General features: G+C 38.8%; 1 protein-coding gene across 1 annotated transcript in view; it reads right to left on the bottom strand.

Annotated features, from left to right (window-relative positions):
• The window catches only part of MYO5C (myosin VC), a 137,464-nt gene extending 119,682 nt beyond the window's left edge, over positions 1-17,782 (bottom strand). The window contains exon 1 of the mRNA XM_074234664.1: positions 17,648-17,782. Within this exon, the coding sequence (XP_074090765.1) occupies positions 17,648-17,674 (27 nt within the window). The 5' untranslated portion in view covers positions 17,675-17,782. The remainder of the gene's footprint in view (positions 1-17,647) is intronic.
• Positions 17,783-22,294: the final 4,512 nt, after the last annotated feature.

Below are 22,294 nucleotides of genomic sequence, written 5' to 3'. Positions count from 1 at the left end.
ACCTTATCTTAGTAAATAGTATAAGGTATTGGTGTACACCTAGTTTCTATTAGACTATTTTCTAAGAAAAAAGTCAATCTTCATTGCCTTAAATTGTTAAGACTAACATGACATTTTCAAAAGAAGAATCTTAGTAGTATTTTATCTGAGATTTTCTTTTTATTTATAGCATAAACACACCTCTCCCCCACCCAAACCTGTATTTTAGATGATATAGGACTGATATGTCAAACCTGCTACTCTCAAGCCCAGATGAACTGGATTAAAATGAAGTTCCTATTTAATTTTAATGTGTTGATATATGTATATATGCATATATGATTATATATGTGTAGATAGATGATTTCATTAAAATGTGTGATTTTCTAAGTCTACTGTCTATCCTAATGTATGCCTCTCCCCTGTTTCTAGTTTAATTTGATTTAAGGAGAGCCTAATAAAAAACTTCCTCTATCAATATTGATCAAATATCTCAATTTACTCTCTCTCTTTTTTTTTTTTTGCAAGGCAAATGGGGTTTAGTGGCTTGCCCAAGGCCACACAGCTAGGTAATTATTAAGTGTCTGAGGCCGGATTTGAACCCAGGTACTCCTGACTCCAGGGCCAGTGCTCTATCCACTGCACCACCTAGCTGCTCTCCCAAAGTTTACATTTCTAATGGTAGAGGGGCACAATATGTAAGCAGATAACCAAATCCAAAGCATATTCAAAATGAATGAGTAATTTTGACGGCTGGGCAAGAAAAACTAACAGCAGGGGGAAATCAGGATATTAAAAGTATTAAATTAGAAAAATCCATTAGAATCATAATCTTTCAGGGTAGTAGTGAAATAATTAACTGAACTTGATCAGAACCATTATTATTTTATTAATCTCTAAAAAAATGATCACTTGTCACATTCCATGGACATGACTAAGTCTCTTCCCTTTTGGAGTCTGAGTTTATTTTGTAAAATGAAAAATTACCAAGTTCATCTTTATCTTTCTTTCTTTCTTTCAGGTTTTTTGCAAGGCAAATGGGGTTAAGTGGCTTGCCCAAGGCCACACAGCTAGGTAATTATTAAGTGTCTGAGGCCGGATTTGAACCCAGGTACTCCTGACTCCAGGGCCGGTGCTCTCTCCACTGTACCACCTAGCCGCCCCCTATGTTTCTTTCTTGCTATACAATTCTGAATCTTCTTTGAATAAGATATTTTTGCTTACATACCTGAATGAATTTAACTCAGTTCATGATATATAGGTTTCTGGCTTACTAATGGCTGAAAAGCTCTCTGAAAACAAGGAGTAACATAAAAACAAACAAACAAAAAAAAACCTTGGTATAAAGCACCTACTTTAAATTAAAAATATCCTTTGATTGTTCTATTACTTCAGAGTAATTTATCAAGTCATATGAAAAACATCAACCCCGCTACTATCAACCAATCATATTTGCCATCTACAAATGGTACAATCCTTCTGAAAGCATACTTAGGATAGAGAAATTCTTATTCCTAATAGATGACAACTTTCTATCTGCAAGAGATAGGTTTCCAGGGGCGGCTAGGTGGTACAGTGGAGAGAGCACCGGCCCTGGAGTCAGGAGTACCTGGGTTCAAATCTGACCTCAGACACTTAATAATTACCTAGCTGTGTGGCCTTGGGCAAGCCACTTAACCCCATTGCCTTGAAAAAACCTAAAAAAAAAAAGAGAGAGAGAGAGAGAGAAATAGAGACAGTCCTAATGGTATCTTCAGACTCTTATTTCATGGCAAAATTGATAACTGTGTTTCTTGGGAGATGTCTGTGATTCTGAGAGAATAGTAAGGAAAATCCACAAAATCTCAATCTCTCTCTCTCTCTCTCTCTCTCTCTCTCTCTCTCTCTCTGGATCTCCTCCCCTTTGCTTATTTAGCAGGTGTCCATTATGACTAGCTCTTTTGTTTTATTGTTTTGATCCTGTTTTCTCTTCACATAAAACATCTGTGGTCTACCTAAACATACTCATTTCCTTGTATATGTTCTAGTCATAGTGTGGTAAATCTCTGACTGTTCCAATTACACAGAAGTAAACTGACTAGGAGGATTTCCTTCCTGGTTTAGGTCAGAGATTTGAGACTCTTAACAAATGGTTAAACCAAATATGAGGGTAGAGAAATAAAAATTTGATTTTGCATTTTATTGACAATTTTGTGAAATCTCCAAAGAGCAGACAGTCTGGAGCTATCACCTCTGGATATAATCAAGACTATTGACTATTGGACCTGAGAGTGGTTAAGGCAATATCTATCCCAGATTTGAGATAAAGAAAAGGGGTTGTAGATAACAGTTCTCTTGTGGGTCCCTAAGAGAATGGAAGAATAACTTTAGAACAGAGATGCTGAAAGAAGAGGAGGTTGTTGATCTTACAAAAGAAGCAACATGAAGACACTGGATGTAGAAGGAGAAACATTAAGAGGGTATTAGGAAAAGTAAGAGGCAATTGTCAAAGAAAAAAAATTCACTCATTTTACAATTTTACACAACCATTTGATAGCTACTCCATGGAGAAAGAATACCTACTGAAGCCAGACTTGGCTTCTTGAAGTTCAAAGACTTTAATCATGTTTGCAGGAAAGTAACAACCATACAACCTTACATATAAAAAGGAAATTATAATAAAAGGGAAATAATTTTTGTACTACCTCTCTGTGATAGGATCATGACCTCAGGATTTCTCTCTCTCCCCTTGTCATATAGGTTAGGCTTGCTCTTTCCCTAAAAAGCAAAGTAGCTATCCCCAAGACTCAATTGGCCCAGGGAGATTAAGACTCAAACCATTTAGATGCAACTTCCTATTGACCATATTCAGCTTGCCATATTCAGCTTGCTGTTTATATAAGATCATAAAAGATAAATATATGTAGAATTGGGATCATTCTGACTGGCCCTGTGACCAGTTCACATGGAGGTGAAATATTAAGTACATGTCTAAGTTAAATGCAGTATTTTTGTTGAAAATCCTTTCTATACTATGGCTATTAGACTTCCTTTTTAAACTGATAAATCACCTCTGGATAGCCATTCACTAAATTAAGAAGGGACCAACCTGAGTCAAATCCACCTATTCTATAATCTCAAAGGGCTGTTTTGGGCAAAAATACTTTGCAAGGTTTACAGTTTATAGAAACCTGGTATTGTTGTTAGCTTAAGAGTTGGCATCATAGACAGGAGTTGACCAAAGTGTCACCTCAGATCCTGACATAAGCAAGAAATGTCCCCATTAGGTGACTGGATTCTCAGAAGTCACCAAAACAGACAGAAAATTCAGAAGCTTCTTTCTTCAACTTTAACTCGGGGAGCAGGAAAAGAAGAAAACAGGGAAGGTGATAAATGAATGCTACCTCATGGTTTGTAAGATTGGTTGGTTCTTGTCTTTTGTTATTGAAGAAGGCCCAAATGACATCACAATGTTTGAGACAAATTACAGTGTTTGACTGTGGCCCTTCTCTCTCACACTTTCTTTTGGAGCCTCCCAAATACTGATCTAGCTCTGGCAATGCGAGTGTCAACCTCATTGTCAATGGGTACCTCCCTGGAAAGGATATTGCCAAGGTAAGTGAGCTTGTCCACAGTATTCAAAACTTCTCCATTTGCTGTAATTGATGGTTCCACATATGTATGGTGTGTGCTGGCTGATGGAGCATCTGTGTTTTCTTGGTGTTAGACCAAAATGAGCACAAGTCGCGGAGCATCAATCCATAATTTGTTGCATCTCACCTTCAGAGGCTGCATTGAGTGTAAAATCATCTGCACACAGAAGATCATGCACCAACTCTCCCTCCACTTTGGTCTTGACCTTTTCAAATGAAAAAATCTGCCATCAGTGCAGTAGCTGACCTTGAGGCCATGTTCATCTGCAATGAAGGCATTTAATAACATGACTGAAAACATCATGCTAAAAAATGGGAGCAAGGACACATCCTTGTTTTACTCCATTGGTGCCTGGGAAATCTCAAGAGCATCATCTGCTATCTAGGGCAAACATGTCATGAAGACGTACAATATTAATGAACTTCTCCAGGCAACCAAATTTTGACATAATATTCCATAAACCCTAGCAACTGAGGATATCAAACCCCTTGGTCAGATCTACAAATGTATATAGACCTCCATTCTGTTCCAGGAGATGTTGGGCAGCAAACACCATATTGTTTGTTCCTCTACACTTTCTGAAGCCACACTGGTTCTCAGCAAGGTAACCAACTTCCAGGTGAAGGATCAGTCTATTGAGAAGGACTCTGGCAAGAAGTCCTAACAATGACTAAAAGAGAATTACCCCTATGATTGTCACAAGACAATATATTCCCTTTACCTTTATAGAGATGGACAACAGAGGCATCCTTGAATTCTTGGGGGGATAACTTCTTCATGCCATATAAACTGAAAAATATCAGTCAGTTTTTGGATGAGCAATGGGCCCCCCACTTTGTAGATCTCAGCTGGAATAGAATCAACACCGGTGCTTTGTCACTCAAAAGGAGCCTAATAGCATTCAAAATATCTTCTTCAGTTGGACTTCAGCTTAAAGTTGGACTTCAACTTAAAGTAAATATTTAGCCAATGGCTTCTGAACACTATGGAAGTGTTCAGCCAATCTCTCTAGGATCATGTCCTATCATTAATCAATGTGAATCCATCAGCACTGAGTAGTTGAGATACACAATGTATCTTTGGTCCCTAAATAGCCTTCAGGACATCATAAAAGCACCTTGGTTTGTTACTCTCTTTGTGAATTTTATCTGCTTGCTTACTGATCCACGAGTCCTGCTTCTCTCTAAGCTTCACTTGGACTTTACTTTTTTTCCTTTGGTATGGACTTTACTTTTGATGTAATTAAATGCTGCCTTCTTAGAAATGAATGAACTATCTTGCTGGTAAACCCTGTGGAGTTCTCGTTTTTTGTTGTTGTTGTTGTTTTGTTTTTTATTTAGCAGCTTCTATATTTCCCCATCATTTTCATCAAACTAGTCTTGATGTTTGTAAGTGACCTGGCCCAAATGAGCAGTGCTGTACACCAGATCTCTGAAAGTTGCCCACTCCTTTTCTGCTCCACTGATGCAAATTGTGTTGGCTCTATTTTACCTTCAAGTTGGCAACAAACTGATCCCATTCAGAGAGACACTCCAATCACTTGTCATTAATTCTTCTGCTATTCATTTTTTTTAGGTTTTTTTGCAAGGCAAATGGGGTTAAGTGGCTTGCCCAAGGCCACACAGCTAGGTAATTATTAAGTATCTGAGACCAGATTTGAACCCAGGTACTCCTGACTCCAGGGCTGGTGCTTTATCCACTGCCACCTAGCTGCCCCTCTGCTATTCATTTTGCCTTGGGGCCACCACTTTGTTGAATATGAATATTTAACTTAGAGAGGATGACTCTGTGACCAGTCCAGCATTCTGCACCACATATTGCCTTTGTTACTCTTACATCTTGTCTGTCTCTTCTTAAAATCACATAGTCTAATAGATGCCAATGTCTACTTTGAGGGTAGCTCCAGGAAGTTTTATTGTGCTTAGGTAAATGGAAGACAGTGTTTGTGATGAGAAGGTCATGAGATGTACAAGTATTCAGTAGAAGGTGAACATTTCTGTTGTTGTTTCCAACTCCATTCCTCCCAAGGACTCCCTGCAATGTCTGGTAATCTGAGCCTACTCTAGCATTAAAATCACTCAGAATTATAAGCTTGTCCTCTTTTGGTACTTTGATGTTGAGGATTCTCCAGGTCTTCATAAAATTTTTCTTTAAATTCATCAGTGTTTGTTATGTTCATCATGTGACTATAGCAATTGGTAAAATCTTCAGAGAAAAGTCTGAGAGTGCCAGGGCCTCAGTTCTTCCCTGGGATCCAAACAAATTAGATATTATGGACTGCTACATCAAACCCCAAATCTGATTTAAAGAAATGGCTGAAAGTCCATGGATCAATGTGGATAAAGTTCTACCTATAAGGAGTCAGTGATTGCATTCATTACTTAGAATTCCTTTGATTAGACACTGTTTTGTTCAATGCCACATTCATCATATGCAGTTTCATACCACATTAGGGCTAGAGGAAATAGTCCTCAACTGGAGAGTGATCCCAGTTGACCCCAAGTGGACAGAGTGTTGGGCCTGGAGTCATTCTGGGTTCAAATTTGGTCTTGGACACTTATTAGCTATGTGACCCTGATCAAAACACTTATTATTTGCCTCAGTTTCTGTAAAAAGAGAGAAGAAAATGATCTTGGCAATGGAGGGAGGAGCAGGGAGATGAGGAAGCTAATTAATATTATTGTATGGTTTTGTTCTATATTTTAAGGTTTTGCAATTCCCTGCATCTCAGTAAAGCCTGCATTCAAGTGTAAATAGAGAGAGGCTGTGACTTGATTTGACTTATTCTGTGACTCCTGACTTATTCTTGGTCCCAATTGGAGTTTCTTGGCAAAAATGCTAGAGTGGTTTGCCATTTCCTTATCCAGTGAATTAAGATAAACAGAACTTAAGTGACTTGTCTGGAATCACACAGTAAATGCTGGATTTGAGCTCAGATCTTCCTGAAGCCAGGCCCAGCTCTCTATCCTGGCAGACAGAAGGCATTTAAGGTTATTGGAGGCAGCTAGGTGGTGCAGTGGATAGGGAAACAACCCTGGAGTCAGGAGGACCTGAGTTCAAATCTGACCTCAGACACTTAATAATTACCTAACTGTGTGATCTTGGGCAAGCCACTCAACCCTACTGCCTTGCAAAAACTAAAAAAACAATAAAAATAAAAATAAGTACTTATTAACTGACTGACATATAAGCCCCACCCCCAGTAAAGTATAAGCTCTTTGAGGGTTGAGATCATCTTCAATTTGGCTTTTATATCCTCACTGGCTATCACAGAAAAGGTGATTAATAATTCTTATTCAATTGAATATAATCAGAAAGGGACAAATGTACAGAGCATACCAACAATTAAATTTAATTAGACTAAGTAACAAGGTTAATGAATAATTACAAAGCAAAGTTTTCCAGGGATAACATCAAATCTGGAAAAAAAATTTTTAATTTATTTAATATTTTCATCCATATGAACATGCATATTTCCGAGTTACAAAATGTCCCTCCACCTTTTCTTCCCACCTCACTCCTCTTAGCAGGGAACAGTCAGGTTAGCATTTTACATACATATTATTTTTTTTAGTGTTTTTTTTTTGCAAGGCAAATGGGGTTAAGTGGCTTGCCCAAGGCCACACAGCTAGGTAATTATTGAGTGTCTGAGGCTGGATTTGAACTCAGGTACTCCTGACTCCAGGGCTGATGCTCTATCCACTGCACCACCTAGCCACCCCTTTACATACATATTTTGATAAACATGTATACAAATTAGTAATTTGGGGCATGAGAAATTAGCATTAAGGGAAAGAGATATATAAGAGATAATTTTTATAAAGTGTTCATCACATTTGGAAGGATTGTTTTTTTTCTGTGTGTTTTGTTTTGATTTTCTTCCTCTGGACAAATCTGGAAAATTTACCATTCATTCCTCAGATTAAAGACAGAACAAAAGAATCCACATGTACAGAAATATTTAGGGCAAAGAACTGAAAACTAAGAGGGATGTCCATTAATTGGGGAATGATAGAACAATTTTTGTGTCATGAATGTAATAGAGTAATATGCCCTAAGAAATGAAAGGGATTTTTTTAAATGGTTAGACTTGAAGGAACTATATCAGAGGGAAATAAATAGTACCAAGAGAGCAATTTATATAGCAAAAGACAAAGACTGAAAGACTTGAGAGCTTAGGACATCAATACAAAGAAAAACCACAATTTCAGAAGATCCATGAGGAAGCATGCTACTTTATTCCCAACAGAGATACAGAATGACTCCATGGTATTCCTAACTACCATTTTCAAAGATAACACTGCTATTCATTTGTGATCCCATTCCAGCTCCTCTAATCTTGCCCATTAGAATGCAAGCTCCTTGAGGGCAAGGTCTAGCTTACTATATGTATTTGTATTCTCAGCATTTAACACTGTGCCTAAAACATAGTAAGCCCTTAATACATGTTATATCATCCATCTCACTATGAATCAACAATTTTCTTATCTATCTACTTAACAGGGGATTGGGCCCTATAATCCTGAGTCAGAAATTAATTTGAATAGCTATCACTAGGGTAACAAGGGACTGCCCAATGAACCCCATCCTGATAAGTTAAGTACTTTGATGCAACTACTGATTGAACATTGGAGAATGTGTAGACATTCTGTAACTGGTTTTGGTCTAGTCACCCCATCATGAACAGGAGCCTCTCTGGGGCATGAGTCTAAAAGTCCTAATCAAACCAAACCTATCACTTCTATTCAGTTGACTTCTTTCTGCTAGAAGGCATTCCACTTAAAGAAGAAAGACAATGTCATAAGGAAAGAGGCCTTGGCCCTTTTCCAATTGAAGTCAATATGTGGCCTCAATGTTTGTTCTTTCATTTTAGATAAAGGAGGTTGGAAGCCAAGACCTTGTGAGTTTCTAATTCCAGGAAAAGACAACCCATGGAGTTCCAGAAATGGTGGCTATGCCAAGGGTTTGAAGTCAGTGAGTTTAGCCTTGAGTAACAAGGAGCACCCTCCCAGATCCAGCACCATGACAGATGAGACAAGGCTTCTGCCAGCAGTGAAACTGAATGTGGATGAGAACTAATGAGACCAAATACTCTGCAGAAATTTCATTGTCTGAGCTGGCTATCTCCTAAGACTGAATTGGTTGAGGAAAGAATGTGTTCTGAAGTGTTTGGGGGAAATGTTTAAAATTTTGTTCTTGTCATATCATGAAAGCTAATTGATGCTAATAGCTAAAATTAAAGGCCCTTAACTTTTTTGAATGTCATGGACTCCTTTGGCATTCAGGTAAGAAGGCTTTGGACTTTTCATCAGAATCATAATTTTTTAAAAGATGCATAATTGAGTAAAATGCTAAATTTCAGTTATAGGTTATTGAAAATAAAAATATAGAGGTGGCTATGTGGCACAATGGGGCAGCTATGTGGCACAATCTGGGGCAGCTAGGTGGTACAGTGGATAAAGTACCGACCCTGAAGTTAGGAGTACTTGAGTTCAGATCCAGCCTCAGACACTTATTAATTACTTAGCTGTGTAGCCTTGGGCAAGTAACTTAACCCCATTGCCTTGCAAAAAAAGAAAAGGAAAAAAAAGGAAAACTATATTTTCTTCCATTCTAATTCATAGAACCCCTAAAAAGATATCTTCATATTTGGGGTGAGAGTGAAATCTAGGCAGCAAAGAGGCTGTTTCCCCCCCTCTCAGAAACTGATGGTTTCCTGTGGGACATAGCCTTCAGGCATTCCTTCAAACCAGGTCCACAAGAACAATTTCCTCAAAATAGGGGAAAATAAATACAGAATTATTGTTCTGAGTGCAGACACACCACTCTAGCAGTTAGCTTTTCTACTAAATAGTAGATTTGAGCTCCTAAAATTCAGACTTGGGTTCTATTCATGGATCACATGGTTTAAATGCTGAATTATTGACAAAACCCTATGAGCCAATGAGGCCAAAGTGAGATGTTTTGATATTTCTCCCAGTTTAAAGATTTTCTTGAGCATGAAATAAATGAATATTTCCATGAATCCCAGGTTGAGAACCACCAAATTAAATGAAGACAACTAATCGCTGGCAGCCAATAGTGAGGAGAACACCCAGGAATTTGAGATTGAGCCAATGGCATTACAAAAGTCACATCCAACTGCCCAGTGGTGCCCATAGAACTCTGAGAGGGGGATGTGGGGTTTAAAGTTTTTGCCACAGGTCTATATCATCTGTCAAGACAAATCAGTAATCTGTTGTGCAAGGTACAGTCTTAGAGACTAGAAGTGCCAAGAAGTTAATCTGGGCGGCAAGTATTTTAAAGGTGTTTACTATATTTCTGTTATTTGTGCTAAGCCCTAGAGGTACAAAGAAAAGCAAAACCAGTACCTGCCCTCAAGGAACTTGCATTCTACCAGACAACATATAAATTAATAAAAATATATAAAATATGTGGGCAGTTAGGTGACATAGAGGATAGAGTACTGTGCCTGGAGTCAGGAAGACCTGAGTTCGAATATGATCCTAAACATTCACTAGCTATGTGACTCTGGAAGTCACTTAACCATATTTGCCTTAGTTTCCTCATCTGTAAAATAAGCTGGGAAAAAGAAATGGCAAATCACTCCAGGATCTTTGCCAAGAAAACCCCAAATAGGGTTACCAAGAATCAGACACAGCTGAAAAATGTCTGAACAACAAAGATTATCTGATTGGCTTTGACAATATTCAGTACTTAAGTTGTGAGAGATGCATGAATGGAACCCAAGTTTGAATTACAAGTATCTGAAAAGTTAAATGCTGGGGTGCTGTGCCCTCCCTCAAAGTAATTATGCTATATTTTCCCACTGTCAGTATTGCAAGGGGAAAAGAACTTTTTCACTGCCTAGATTCCCCTGAAGAGTCTGACTATATCATTGAAGTTTCTGGTGCCACCATTGGCAAATGCAATGCTAATTTAGATCCACCTAACTGAAACCCTGCCTTATAAATAAATACAGGGTCGGTTTACTCAATCCCATGTTAAGTTACACCCATTCATCGCCCCCCTTCCCTTACACTCTCCTGCTCACAAGGAGATGATTCATTCCTCTGCATATATGGAGAAGTGATGATGCACTTAGAAAGGTCAACAGAGCCCTTGCAAAAGGCATGAGCAGTTCTCTAAAGGATCACTTGTTCATGATTCTTTAATCAAATCAGATCACATGAGAGAGGGTGGACCACAAAACACAGACCTAGATGGAGATGGGGATTGGACTCTTGATGTTTTCACCGGTAGAGGTGAAGGGTATCCTTGGTGAAGAATTTCCTCTATCAGGACAGGTTGCCACCTTTGCTGCAACCTGTTGCCTTAAGAGAGTTGCCCAGACAATGAAAGGCTAAAAGATTTGCCCAGAGTCACACAGCCAGGATGTGTAATGAGTTGTCAAGTCTTCCTAGCTTTGAAGTCAGCCCTCTGTCCATTGACCTAACTAGGTGATATGGAAGAAAAAGTCACAAAAAAGTGGAGGGAGAGCTCCATCCCCAAAATACACCACTAAAGGAGTAATGAAACACATACACATACACACACACACACACACACACAAACATTTTGAAGGAATAGTGTCTTATCTCAAATGAATCATATCATTTGACATGAACGTGTAAAGAGCTCATATAGAAAGTCCTAAACGAGCTTCCTGGAAGTGAATCCTCCAAACTTGAGAACAAGAATTTCTTTTTTTTTTTTAATAAAAGATTTTATTTATTTTGAATTTTATAATTTTTCCCCTAATCTTGCTTCCCTCCCAACAGAATGCAGTCTATTAGTCTTTACATTGTTTCCATGGTATACATTATTCTAAGTTGTATGTGATTAGAGAGAAATCATATCCATAAGGAAGAAAAATAAAGTATAAGAGACAGTAAAATTACATAATAAGATAAGGTATTTTTTTAAATTAAAGGCAATAGTAAGAATTTATTTTCAACAGTAGATTTGAGTAACATTTAAGATAGGGACAAATTTACATTCTATGCTTTTCAAAAATAATGACCACAAAAACAATATCTAAAAATCAGAAAAGTACTTTTAAAAAAATCCCATTGGAAATCTATCAGTCTTAATACAGATCAAAGAACTTTGACTCCGTAGTTAGGGGACCTGGGTTCAGATTCCACCTTTGATACTTTCTGTGTGCCCTTGGGCAAATTACTACCTTCTGCTCCAATTTCCTCATCTCTGAAACGAAGGGGCTACACTAGATAGCCCTTGGGGTCCTTTCCAGCTCTAGGACTGAGATTTATGCTATTTTTATGAATATTTTTTTTGTAGGTTTTTGCAAGGCAATGGGGTTAAGTGGTTTGCCTAAGGCCACACAGCTAGGTAATTATTAAGTGTCTGAGGCTAGATTTGAACTCAGGTCTTCTTGACTCCAAGGCCGATGCTCTATCCACTGTGCCACCTAGTTGCCTCATTTTTATGGATTTTTAAGAGGCAAAAAATGAGTAATTCAGGGGACTTCCTTAGATGTCATGACTCTGGGTTTTAATATCCTTGTGTATTATATTGGGGCTCATTGATAAAGTATTTTGGTGGACTAAAAACCATTCCCAGAGAATGCTGACTCATGGATTGATGTTAGGCAGTGATATGTCATCTAGAGCGCCGGTTGGCTGTCCATTAACATTTTTACAGATTGCTTGAAGGAGGCAAGGTGGGTTTTTCTGAACATTCAGACTGACTTCAGACAAAAATCTGTATTGTTCTTAGCTGTCAATCACCTGCAGGAAATGGTCACTGTTACTTCTTTGCCAAAAATGATCTTCAAGGACCCAGTACCTCAATCCATCAAAGGGGTTTAATTCCACAATATGCAAATTTCAGAGATATCTGAAGTGATGAGTCCAGTTATGAGGCCATATTTTAAGGGAAAGTACTGACAAACTAGTGTCTTCAAAGAAGGGTGACTGAGATGATGAGAGGTCTAGGGGAAAAGAGTTAGGGGAGACCTGATCTTCCCGTTTCTTTTTCTTTTGTTAGCTTTTTTTTACAAGGCCAATGGGATTAAGTGGTTTGCCCAAGGCCACACAGCTAGGTAATTATTAAGTGTCTGAGGCGGGATTTGAACTCAGGTACTCCTGACTCCAGGGCTGGTGCTCTAACCACTGTGCAACCTAGCCACCCCTTGATCTTCCCTTTTCATAATCCTTCCTGGATCAGCCAACACTCATGTTCTTCAGGGTTTAGGAGCCCTCTTTACTCTCACTTTCAATTCAACATAATCTCATCATCATCTTTGGGTTCAATTAGCATCTCTAGCCCTACCCTCTTTTCAGAGCTCCAATCTTTCTTCACCATATGTTGTTGTTACTCTGATCTTCTGAACTCTCTGTGACTCTACTTGGGGTTTTCTTGGAAAAGATACTGGAGTGGTTTGTCATTTTCTTCTCTGAATCATTTTACAGTTGAGGAAACAGAAGCAAACTAGGTTAAGTGACTTGCCCAGGGTCACACAGGCCCAACACTCTATCCCAGGTGCCATCTAGATGCCCAGTGGCTATTAGCCTTTTCCATTTGGATCCAAAAGGGTCTCAAACTCAACACCATAAAAAGAGAATACATTATCTTCACACTTAAACTCAGTACTCCTCCAAATTTCCTATTTCTGTTGAGGATATTTGCATTCTTCAAGTCACTTCAATTTGTAATCTCAATATCATATTCTGCAATGATCTTTCCCCTTTTCAATCCATGCTCTACATGGTTGTCAAAATCATCTTAAAGCACAGATATAGCCAGATTATGCTGCTGCTTAAGAACCTTTGGTGGAACCCAATTAGCCACTAGGATAAAATGCCAGCTTCTCTGGCTGACCTTTTAAAGCTCTTCACAAGTTGATATCTTTTCAGACTTATCCTACATTACTTTTGACCTGTTTGACCAAATATTGTAATAACCCTTCCTTTGAACTTGGTCTTCTACCTCCCACTTCCATACCTTTGGGTCAGCTGAAATACCCCCTACATTTTCACCTAACTTTTAGAATATCTTGATTTATTCAGATACCACTTCCAAGATGAAATATGTTCTGATTCCCTTTCCTTCCTTAAATTATCTTGAATCTACCTACCACAGGAACATAGATTTAGAACAAGAAGGGACCTTAGAATTTACTCAGTTCAACTCTCATTTTTACAAATGAAGAATCTGAGTTCCAGAGATATTAAGTCACTTGCCCAGGGTCTTACTGTAAATATCTGAGACAAGATTTGAACCCAGGTCTTCCTGGTTTCAAATCTAGGACTATATCTTCTACACATATCTTTGGGACAGTTTTTAGTTTCTTGAGATTAGGGACGATTTTTCTTCTGTCTTTATATACATGGGTTCTTGTAAAATTAGTCTTATTCATCAGAGGTATTTAATAAGTGCTTGCTGAATTGACTAACTTGTTTACAATTGAAAGATCATTAGAAAGGAGAAAAAGATTTATTTAATGCTTTTACAAAGGGCAGACCTAAGACAGATGATTGCAAGACAATCCTATATTGGACATAACAGGTTTAAAACTCCAAAAGTACATCCAGTTCAAGATATCAATTAGACAGTTGTTGATGCAGAACTGGTGCTCAAAAGAGAGATTGGGGTTGAAACTACTGCTGTCTGGATAGAGGGGATAATTAAGCCCAATGCAACTGATAACCTCAACAGAGAATGAAAGGAAAGAAAAGAAGAGGATGGAGCACCATAGCATACTGACAGGGAGTGGGATATCAATGGTAATACAGTGAATGAAAGCTTCTTGAAAGTAAGATTTGCTTCATTCTTTATATTTATATCCCCAGCATATAACATACTGGCACATAATAAGCTCTTGATAAATGCTTGTTAATTGATCGATCAAAACAGACTCAGGAAGGGATATTCAGATGGGAAAGAATAATCAATGTAAAATGCTGCTGAGAAATCCAGAAGCATGAGGATCAAGAGATCCTGTTGGATCAGACAACTAAAAAATCACTGGTAACTTTGGATCTAGCATTTTCTGTTGAGTGATGAGCTTGGAAGACTGCTTGAGAGGATAATAATAGAGAACAGCAAGAGTAGATGGCTTTATTTAAGAGTTTGGCTTTGAGAATTGGAAATCAAGTAAATGTCCTTCAATTGGGGAATGGCTTAGCAAACTGTGGTCTATGTATGTCACTATTGTTCTATTAGAAACCAGGAGGGATGGGGAATTCAGGGAAGCCTGGAGGGATTTGCATGAACTGATACTGAGTGAGATGAGCAGAACCAGAAAAACACTGTACACCCCAGCAACATGGGGGCAATGACCAACCTTGATGGACTCACTCATTCCATCAGTGCAACAATCAGGGACAATTTGGGGTTCTCTGCAATGGAGAATACTATCTGTATCCAGAGAAACAACTGGAGTTTGAACAAAGACCAAGGACTATTACCTTTAATTTAGGGGAAAAACCCTGATATCTTATTGTCTGATCTTGCCATCTCTTATACTTTATGTTTCTTCCTTAGAGATATGTTTTCTTTCTCATCACATTCAATTTGGATCAATGTATACCATGGAAACAATGTAAAGACTGATAAATTGCCTTCTGTGGGGGGTGGGGGGAGGGAAGTAAGATTGGGGAAAAATAGTAAAACCCAGTAAAAGTTAAAAAAAAAAAAGAGTTTGGCTTTGAAAGTTTAAGGTCAAGCAAGTCAGTAGATAATCACACAATTATATATGTAAATAAAATTTTAAATGAATAGACACCAAATGGTAGATACCAAGTCTTATTAATACTCCCTTCACAACATCTACCATCTTTCCCTTGACATGTCAACCACTCTGATTTAGACCTTCATCAGCTCTCACCTGATCTATACCAATAGATTTTCAAACGATTGATTGGAAGAGATAACCTCCCTTTTCTAGTTCATACTTCAAATAATCTGAAAACATGAAACTGATATTACTTTCCTATCAAAATAATTTTCAGTGGATCCCAATTATCTCTAGAATTAGATTCAGAGTCTCATATTTGGCCTTTTAAACTAACCTGCTCTCCAATAGCACAGAACATACTTAAGAACTTCACAATTTCACCTCAGACTACCTTCACATATTACTCCCTTTTGGGAACTCCATATTCCCATCACACTGGCTAACCTACTGTTCATCAAATATGACATTCCATCCCTCATCCCTGTGACTTTGCCCAGAGATAGCCACTTATGACTGAAATATGCTTACTACTGTCCCTTAGAATCTTCCTTTTTCTTCCTTTCCTATCCCCCTCTCCGTGCCATTAATCTCCCTCCATTTGTCATGCTTTTACTTTGTCTCTATTTATCCAAAGTGTAATTTGTCTCAGCAGATAGAGTATATATATTCCTTGAAGGGAGGGATGTATTCCTTTTGACTCTGTACAGATGTGTGGTGAAGGGGTGGCAGGTGAAGCAGAGCTGTACCAGATGTAGGCAATCTTTCACAATCAGAGGTGAGTTTCAGCTCTGTTTTACCCTGCCCCCTCATCCCACCTACTTGCCCATGTTGCTGTTGAGTCATTTCAGTACTGTTAAGTTTCTTGGTGATCCCATTTGGCATTTTCTTGGCAAAGATAATGAAGTGGTTTGCCTTCCTATTTTCTATTCTAGCTAATTTTACAGATAAGTAAACCGAGGCAAATAGACTTAAGAAAATTGTCCAGGGTCACACAGCTAAGTAAATATCTGAGGCTGGATCTGGATTTGAATTCATGAAACATTTTCTTGATCCCAGGTCCAGTGTTCTATCTGCTATATCACCAAATGACAATTCCTTACACATCACTTAAGATTATCTCCAGTTTTTAGATCTTTCTGGGGAAGACAGAATTAATGTTTTATTCAAATCAGCAACTAAGCTAATATCAGAAGCATTTCATTTTTCTCTTTCATATAATAATTGTGAGGGTATGGGAAGCTCTGTGTAATGCCAGAACAGGTCTCATCTGATCCAGAAATGAAATTTTTAAAAGTACCTCAGTGAGGCAAGGTCCTGATACTAGTCTTTCTCTGCCCCTCCACATGTTGCTGACATCTGTGTTACCTGCATTTCCTCATCATATTTATCATATTTTAATGAAACTGAATGTTACATAGTAAATGATTATTGAGTTGCTCTCCAAAAGTGTTGACACAATTAGGTTTAATCTCCTTTATTAGTATTTTCTCTATCACCTTCTCAAGTCTAGACGATCAACCAAACAATAAATCTAACCTTGATTTTGCACTGTTTCCCTTTCCTAAATGAAAACAAAACAAACCACTCACTGAAATTTAACGGTCAGCCCCGGTACAAGCTGGGGCCAGGACCAACAGATGTGTGTGCTTCGGTGTGCATCTGTTTTTGTGTCATATATGTAAATATTTAAATTCCTGGAGGCTGACCTGTCCACTGCTGAGAAGAGAAGAGTGAAGAGACACCACCAGAGAGGAGCTTCTCCTGTGGAATGCAAACTTTCTGGGGGCAGTTACTGTTCCACGTTTGCATTTCACCAGCTCTGTCCCTAGTCTTGCGTGTAAAGGGGCTTTAAAAAGGTTCGCTGAGCTTCACAGTAGCCCCCGAGAAGGGGCAGGAGGAATTGGCCGACCCCGGGAGCAATTCAGAAGGGGATCCCCAAGTCTCCGGGAATCGGAAGGAAACTTCTTAGTGCGACTGCTCGGCGGGGCTGCCAAGCCCCACCTCGCCCAGCCGTCCCCACCTGACTGGCCCAGCTCCTGCCATCACCCTTCCTTCCTGGGCCGGACCCTTGGGGTGAGCCCAGACCCTGGACTTTAACCGGCAAAGCGGCAGATCCACACTTGGACTCCGACGCGCCCTGTCTTCGGTGCCGGAGGGGCAGGGACCCCGGAGGGGCAGACCCTCCGGCCGCAGCCGGCTTCCAGGCTTGGAGCACAAAGGCTCCGCCGCCCCGGCCCGCCCCTCCTGGCAGGTGCCCTAGGCACAGTCAGCATTCGCCTCGGACCTGAACAGATCTTGGATTAAGCCCAGCCCCGTGCCCGGCGCCCATCCTACCTGCGTGTACAGCTCGGCTACTGCCATGGGGCTGGCGGCCGAGGCCCGGGAAGCGGGAGCCCCCGAGGCCGGAGCTGGGCTCCCCAGGGCGAGGGGAGTCCGCCAGAGACCGGCCAGGCCCCTGTGGTCGCGCGAATCCGGGCGGAGCTCCCGGGAGATGAAGCGGGGCGGGGCGCGGCTTCAGGTGCCTACCGGACCTGGGGCTGAAGGTGGGGCTCTCAGGAGCAAAGTGTGGGCAGAGCCTCGTCTGTCGGCCAGAACGGAGCCCAAGGCCAGGACGTTGGCGAGGAGTGCTTTCGTCCAGGTGTTCCCAGAAGTTTCAAGGAGATAATAAGAGTCGGAGAGGAGGAAAAGGTTCAAGTTAGGATTGGTCCATAAAAGCCGGGGGGGGGGGGGGGGGGGGCTGAGGGCTGAGAAATTCTTCTTGCCTATTGGCTGTGGTGGATGGGCAACCGGTCACAGGTGGGGGGGTGAAAACTTGATCTGGCAAAACCACAGTTCACAAACCTGCACCAGCCCTCATAAACGGGGGGAAACATCCCCTCAGCTATTATATTTATACCGATCCTTTTATTTCTTATTAGCCTTCTCAGGATTTTCTGAAAGTTTTTGCTTGTCAACTTTTAATAGCTCAATAGTGTCCCTGTCACAATCGCATGCCACCACTTGTTCATTCTCCAATTGATGGGTGTCCTCTCAATTTTTAATTTTGATGCCACAAGAAGCTGCTATAAATAGTTTGGGGTTTTTTTCTGGTATATATATAGGTCTTTTTCTTGAATCCCTTTGGACTTAGTAGTGGCTCAAAGGATATAGATGATTCTATAACCTTTTGGGCAAGGCTTCAAATTGTTCTCCAGCAACGTGAATTTTTGTCCCAATTTTTCCACATCCCTTCCAACATTTATCTTTTTTTCCTTTTCTTAAAAGTCTATTAACCAATCTGATGTGAAGCAGTACCTCAGAGTTATTTTAATTTGCATTTCTCTAATCAATAGTGATTTGGGTTATTTTTTTCATGTCACTATAGATGACTGATTTCTTCTTCATACTGACCGTTTATCAACTGTGGAATGGCTTTTATTTCATAAACTTGACTAAGTTCCTTATATACTTGTGTAATGAGACCTTTATTAGAGAAACTTGTGATAAAAAATGTTTTCCCAGTTTTCTACTTTCTTGATTGCAAAGTTTTTTGCAGACATAAAACCAATGCAACCAAGATTAGGAAAAAAAGTAGGAAACTGGGTAAATTTGATAACAAATTGCTCTTATAAAAGCCTGATTTCTCAAACATATAGGGAACTGAGTCAAATTTATATAAGAGTAAAACCATTTATTAAATGCCTAATAATCAGTTCTGAGAAAGACTACAGTTAATTCCAGAAAAACATCCATTTTCCCAAATGCATAGATTCTTATATATTAATTATCTCTTGGTAAGAAAAGAAACTATGGGGCGGCTAGGTTGCACAGTGGATAGAGCACCGGCCCTGGAGTCAGGAGTACCTGAGTTCAAATCCTGCCTCAGACACTTAGTAATTAAACTAGCCCTGTGGCCTTGGGCAAGCTACTTAACCCCACTGCCTTGAAAAATCCAAACAAAAAAAAGAAACTATCCCTCCTCTCCACACCCTGGATTCCCTGTCTTTGCTAGAGGACTTTAATCAAAGAATATTTTTTGTCAGAATATTTCATTATATTATCCTTTTTTTTTTCACAACACATTCCTTCCTCAAAGGCAAAAAAATATTCTTTAAAGGCCCTGGAAGTAATCCTGGGCTCTAAAGTACATTTCAAGAGAGCATAACCTGATATAGCCTACCATTCAGGCAAGACTTCAAGAATGGTCCTCTGGCAGCTAGGTGGCACAGTGCATAGAACACCAGCCTTGGAGTCAGGAGGACCTGAGTTCAAATTCGACCTCACTTTCTTAATAATTACTTAGCTGTGTGACCTTGGACAAGTGACTTAACATGTAAAAACTGGGGGGGGGGGGGTGTCCTAGAAATAGACTAAGCATAGAAAAAGCTTATCACCAAGACAATGGGCTCTTGATAATTTTTTTTGCTATGACTTCTCCCATAGGCAATAAAACTCATGAATAGAGTCCTATATATCAACTCTTCCCATGAATAATAGCATTTGCAATCTGCTAGACCTTCTCTAATGCCAGCTTTTTAAATGGCCTGTTTGTGTACTCATAGAAAGACAAACAAACATATCTGTATCTTTATTTGAACAGTATTTTTCCATGGTAACTAGGAATACAGTGTTTTATGATGCACACATTGACTAAGTACAACAACAGACAATTACAATAGCTTTAGAGGATATGTCATTTTGATATTGTTTTGGTTTTCATCTAAATACTACAGTGATTTCCCATGAAAACCCATTTTTCAAAGGCCCTTGGTTGAGATGAGGTGAATTATCAACTTTGCTGTTTTTAAAAAAAATCAATTATATAATATGCTAAAATGTCTTCAGTTTCAAATTAGAATTAAATGATAATGACCATCAGATTCTCTTTAATGGAATAAATGTTACAAAGATTAACTATATCTCATCTCACATATAACATAAATTAGGACACTCCCTTTAAATCAACAGGGTAGAATCTTTGATGAAACAAAACAATTGCAAAACAGTTGTTAAAAGATGAACAATTCTAAGTGGCTCAATAAATAGCCACTGGAGCATAAGATAAATTCAATCAACTAATTTTTTATGCAACACATTTTAAGCCATTATAAATTTAAAAGGACAAACCCCAAATTAAACATTTTCTCAGTATTCTAACAAAAATAACTTTACCAGTTAGCCACATGTTATGACATCTGATACATGTCTAAATCATGTGAAAATATTTATCTTTCAAGAAAAAAAGTAAATTTCTTGAAAGTTCACATTAAATAGAGCAGAAATTTAGCATGAAAGTTACACATAGGTAGTCATTTCTAATTCATTTTTAGAAATTCTTGCCTCTGAAAAATGCATCTAAAAATGCTGACCTGCCCAAGCATTATATAAATTATAAAACACACAAATTTAACTTAAAAACATTCTTCTTCAAAATATACCAAGCAACACAATGTGATATAAAAGAAATGACAGTTAATCTTGAAGTCCAACAATGATACCTACAAAGTTAAACCACAATTTTCATGTGTGAAAATTACAAAACAAACATTTAAAATCACAAAAATATATTTCCACAGATATTTTCATTCAGTATTTCTCAATTCTTGACCTACAGGGACTAGATACTATAATTTCCAGGTTAAAAAATTATTTTCATAATAATGGTTGAAAATATCCTTTCCAGATCTATTACCTGATTTTAGTCAACCTTACAAGACCAGGGTTTTGAAAAATAAATTACAATACATGTTGACAGTTTCTAATCATTGTATAAATGTGACCTTCGTGATATAATGCCTGTTGGTAGAGGAAAAATTGCACTATAATCAAGTCTTTGTTCTATTACTATACTTCTCTGATGTGTTCTACTGGTTCAGATACCATCTCTGAGCTCAAACTTCATTGGCTCAGATGACTTCTCTACCATGACTGATGCTCTTGTTCATAGTCTACAGAAAATGTCAGTAAGGATAAAGAGAGGGGAAGAAGAAGAAAAGGAGAAAGGAAGGGATGACCGACAGGATATTAGGGAGCCAACAATGGCTTCTTCAAATAAAGAAAACACACACACACACACACACACACACACAAATGAGAAAAAGGCCTCAATAACTTCCCTTAACAGGGCCATTCTCATAAGAGAAACAGTAGTAGAGAATTTAAGGAAGCTCTGTAAGGGAAAATTGCAGAAATAGACTCCATAGTACAGCCAAATAAATTATACATACCCACAACCCTACCCTATGTAAATATGAAGCTAGATAGATATATGGAGTTCTCTTATGCACATTCATGCTTAGACATACTTTCACCCCTCCTTCCCCCTATAACAAGCTACTACTCAAAGAAATGCAGCATTGACTACCTAGATGCTAGTATCTTTAATTGGATGCACATTCATAAGTTGACCATTGATTATTTCTCAGATGCTGCCCCAGTGATCTACCACTTTCTTCTGGCCCCAAAGCTACAAATGATGTCCCTACTAGCCAAAATCCATCATCATTCTAAGACCATTGCAAATGTATATAAGAAGGTTTTGAATTGGTATTTGAGAAATTCTAGCCAGTCTTCAATCCAGAGGCATTTTTTGTTGCTAGTTCTCTCTATAGCTAATTACTGCTTGTTACATGATTGTTTTGAGTGTTTTCAGGGAACATTAAATTATCACATAAGTCAAATGCTGTTGCAATATATATCCTTATATAGCTGGTACTCAAAGAAAAAATGTAACTACCCAAGAGTTGAGTAATAGAACTTTGAGCTCATTCTATCATTCATATAAAGCACATCACACAAGTTTTCTTCTAGTTTTCATCACTACTATAGGGGGAAAAAAATCTAATAGCTGATTGTGTGACAGCCACTAGCCTTCCCATAGAAACTTCTATGGGAGTTTCTTTACTTATCTCCACCCCATAAACTGAAATGTTCTCTTTCCTCACCTCTCTTGAAACTCTACCAGTCTTCAAGGTCTAGCTCAAGGGCTATGTCCTAGAGGAG

Source organism: Macrotis lagotis, chromosome 4 (assembly GCF_037893015.1).
Source record: "Macrotis lagotis isolate mMagLag1 chromosome 4, bilby.v1.9.chrom.fasta, whole genome shotgun sequence".
Classification (NCBI taxonomy): Eukaryota; Metazoa; Chordata; class Mammalia; order Peramelemorphia; family Peramelidae; genus Macrotis; species Macrotis lagotis.
Note: the sequence above shows the minus strand (reverse complement) of the source record. Positions and strands in the feature narration are given on the sequence as shown.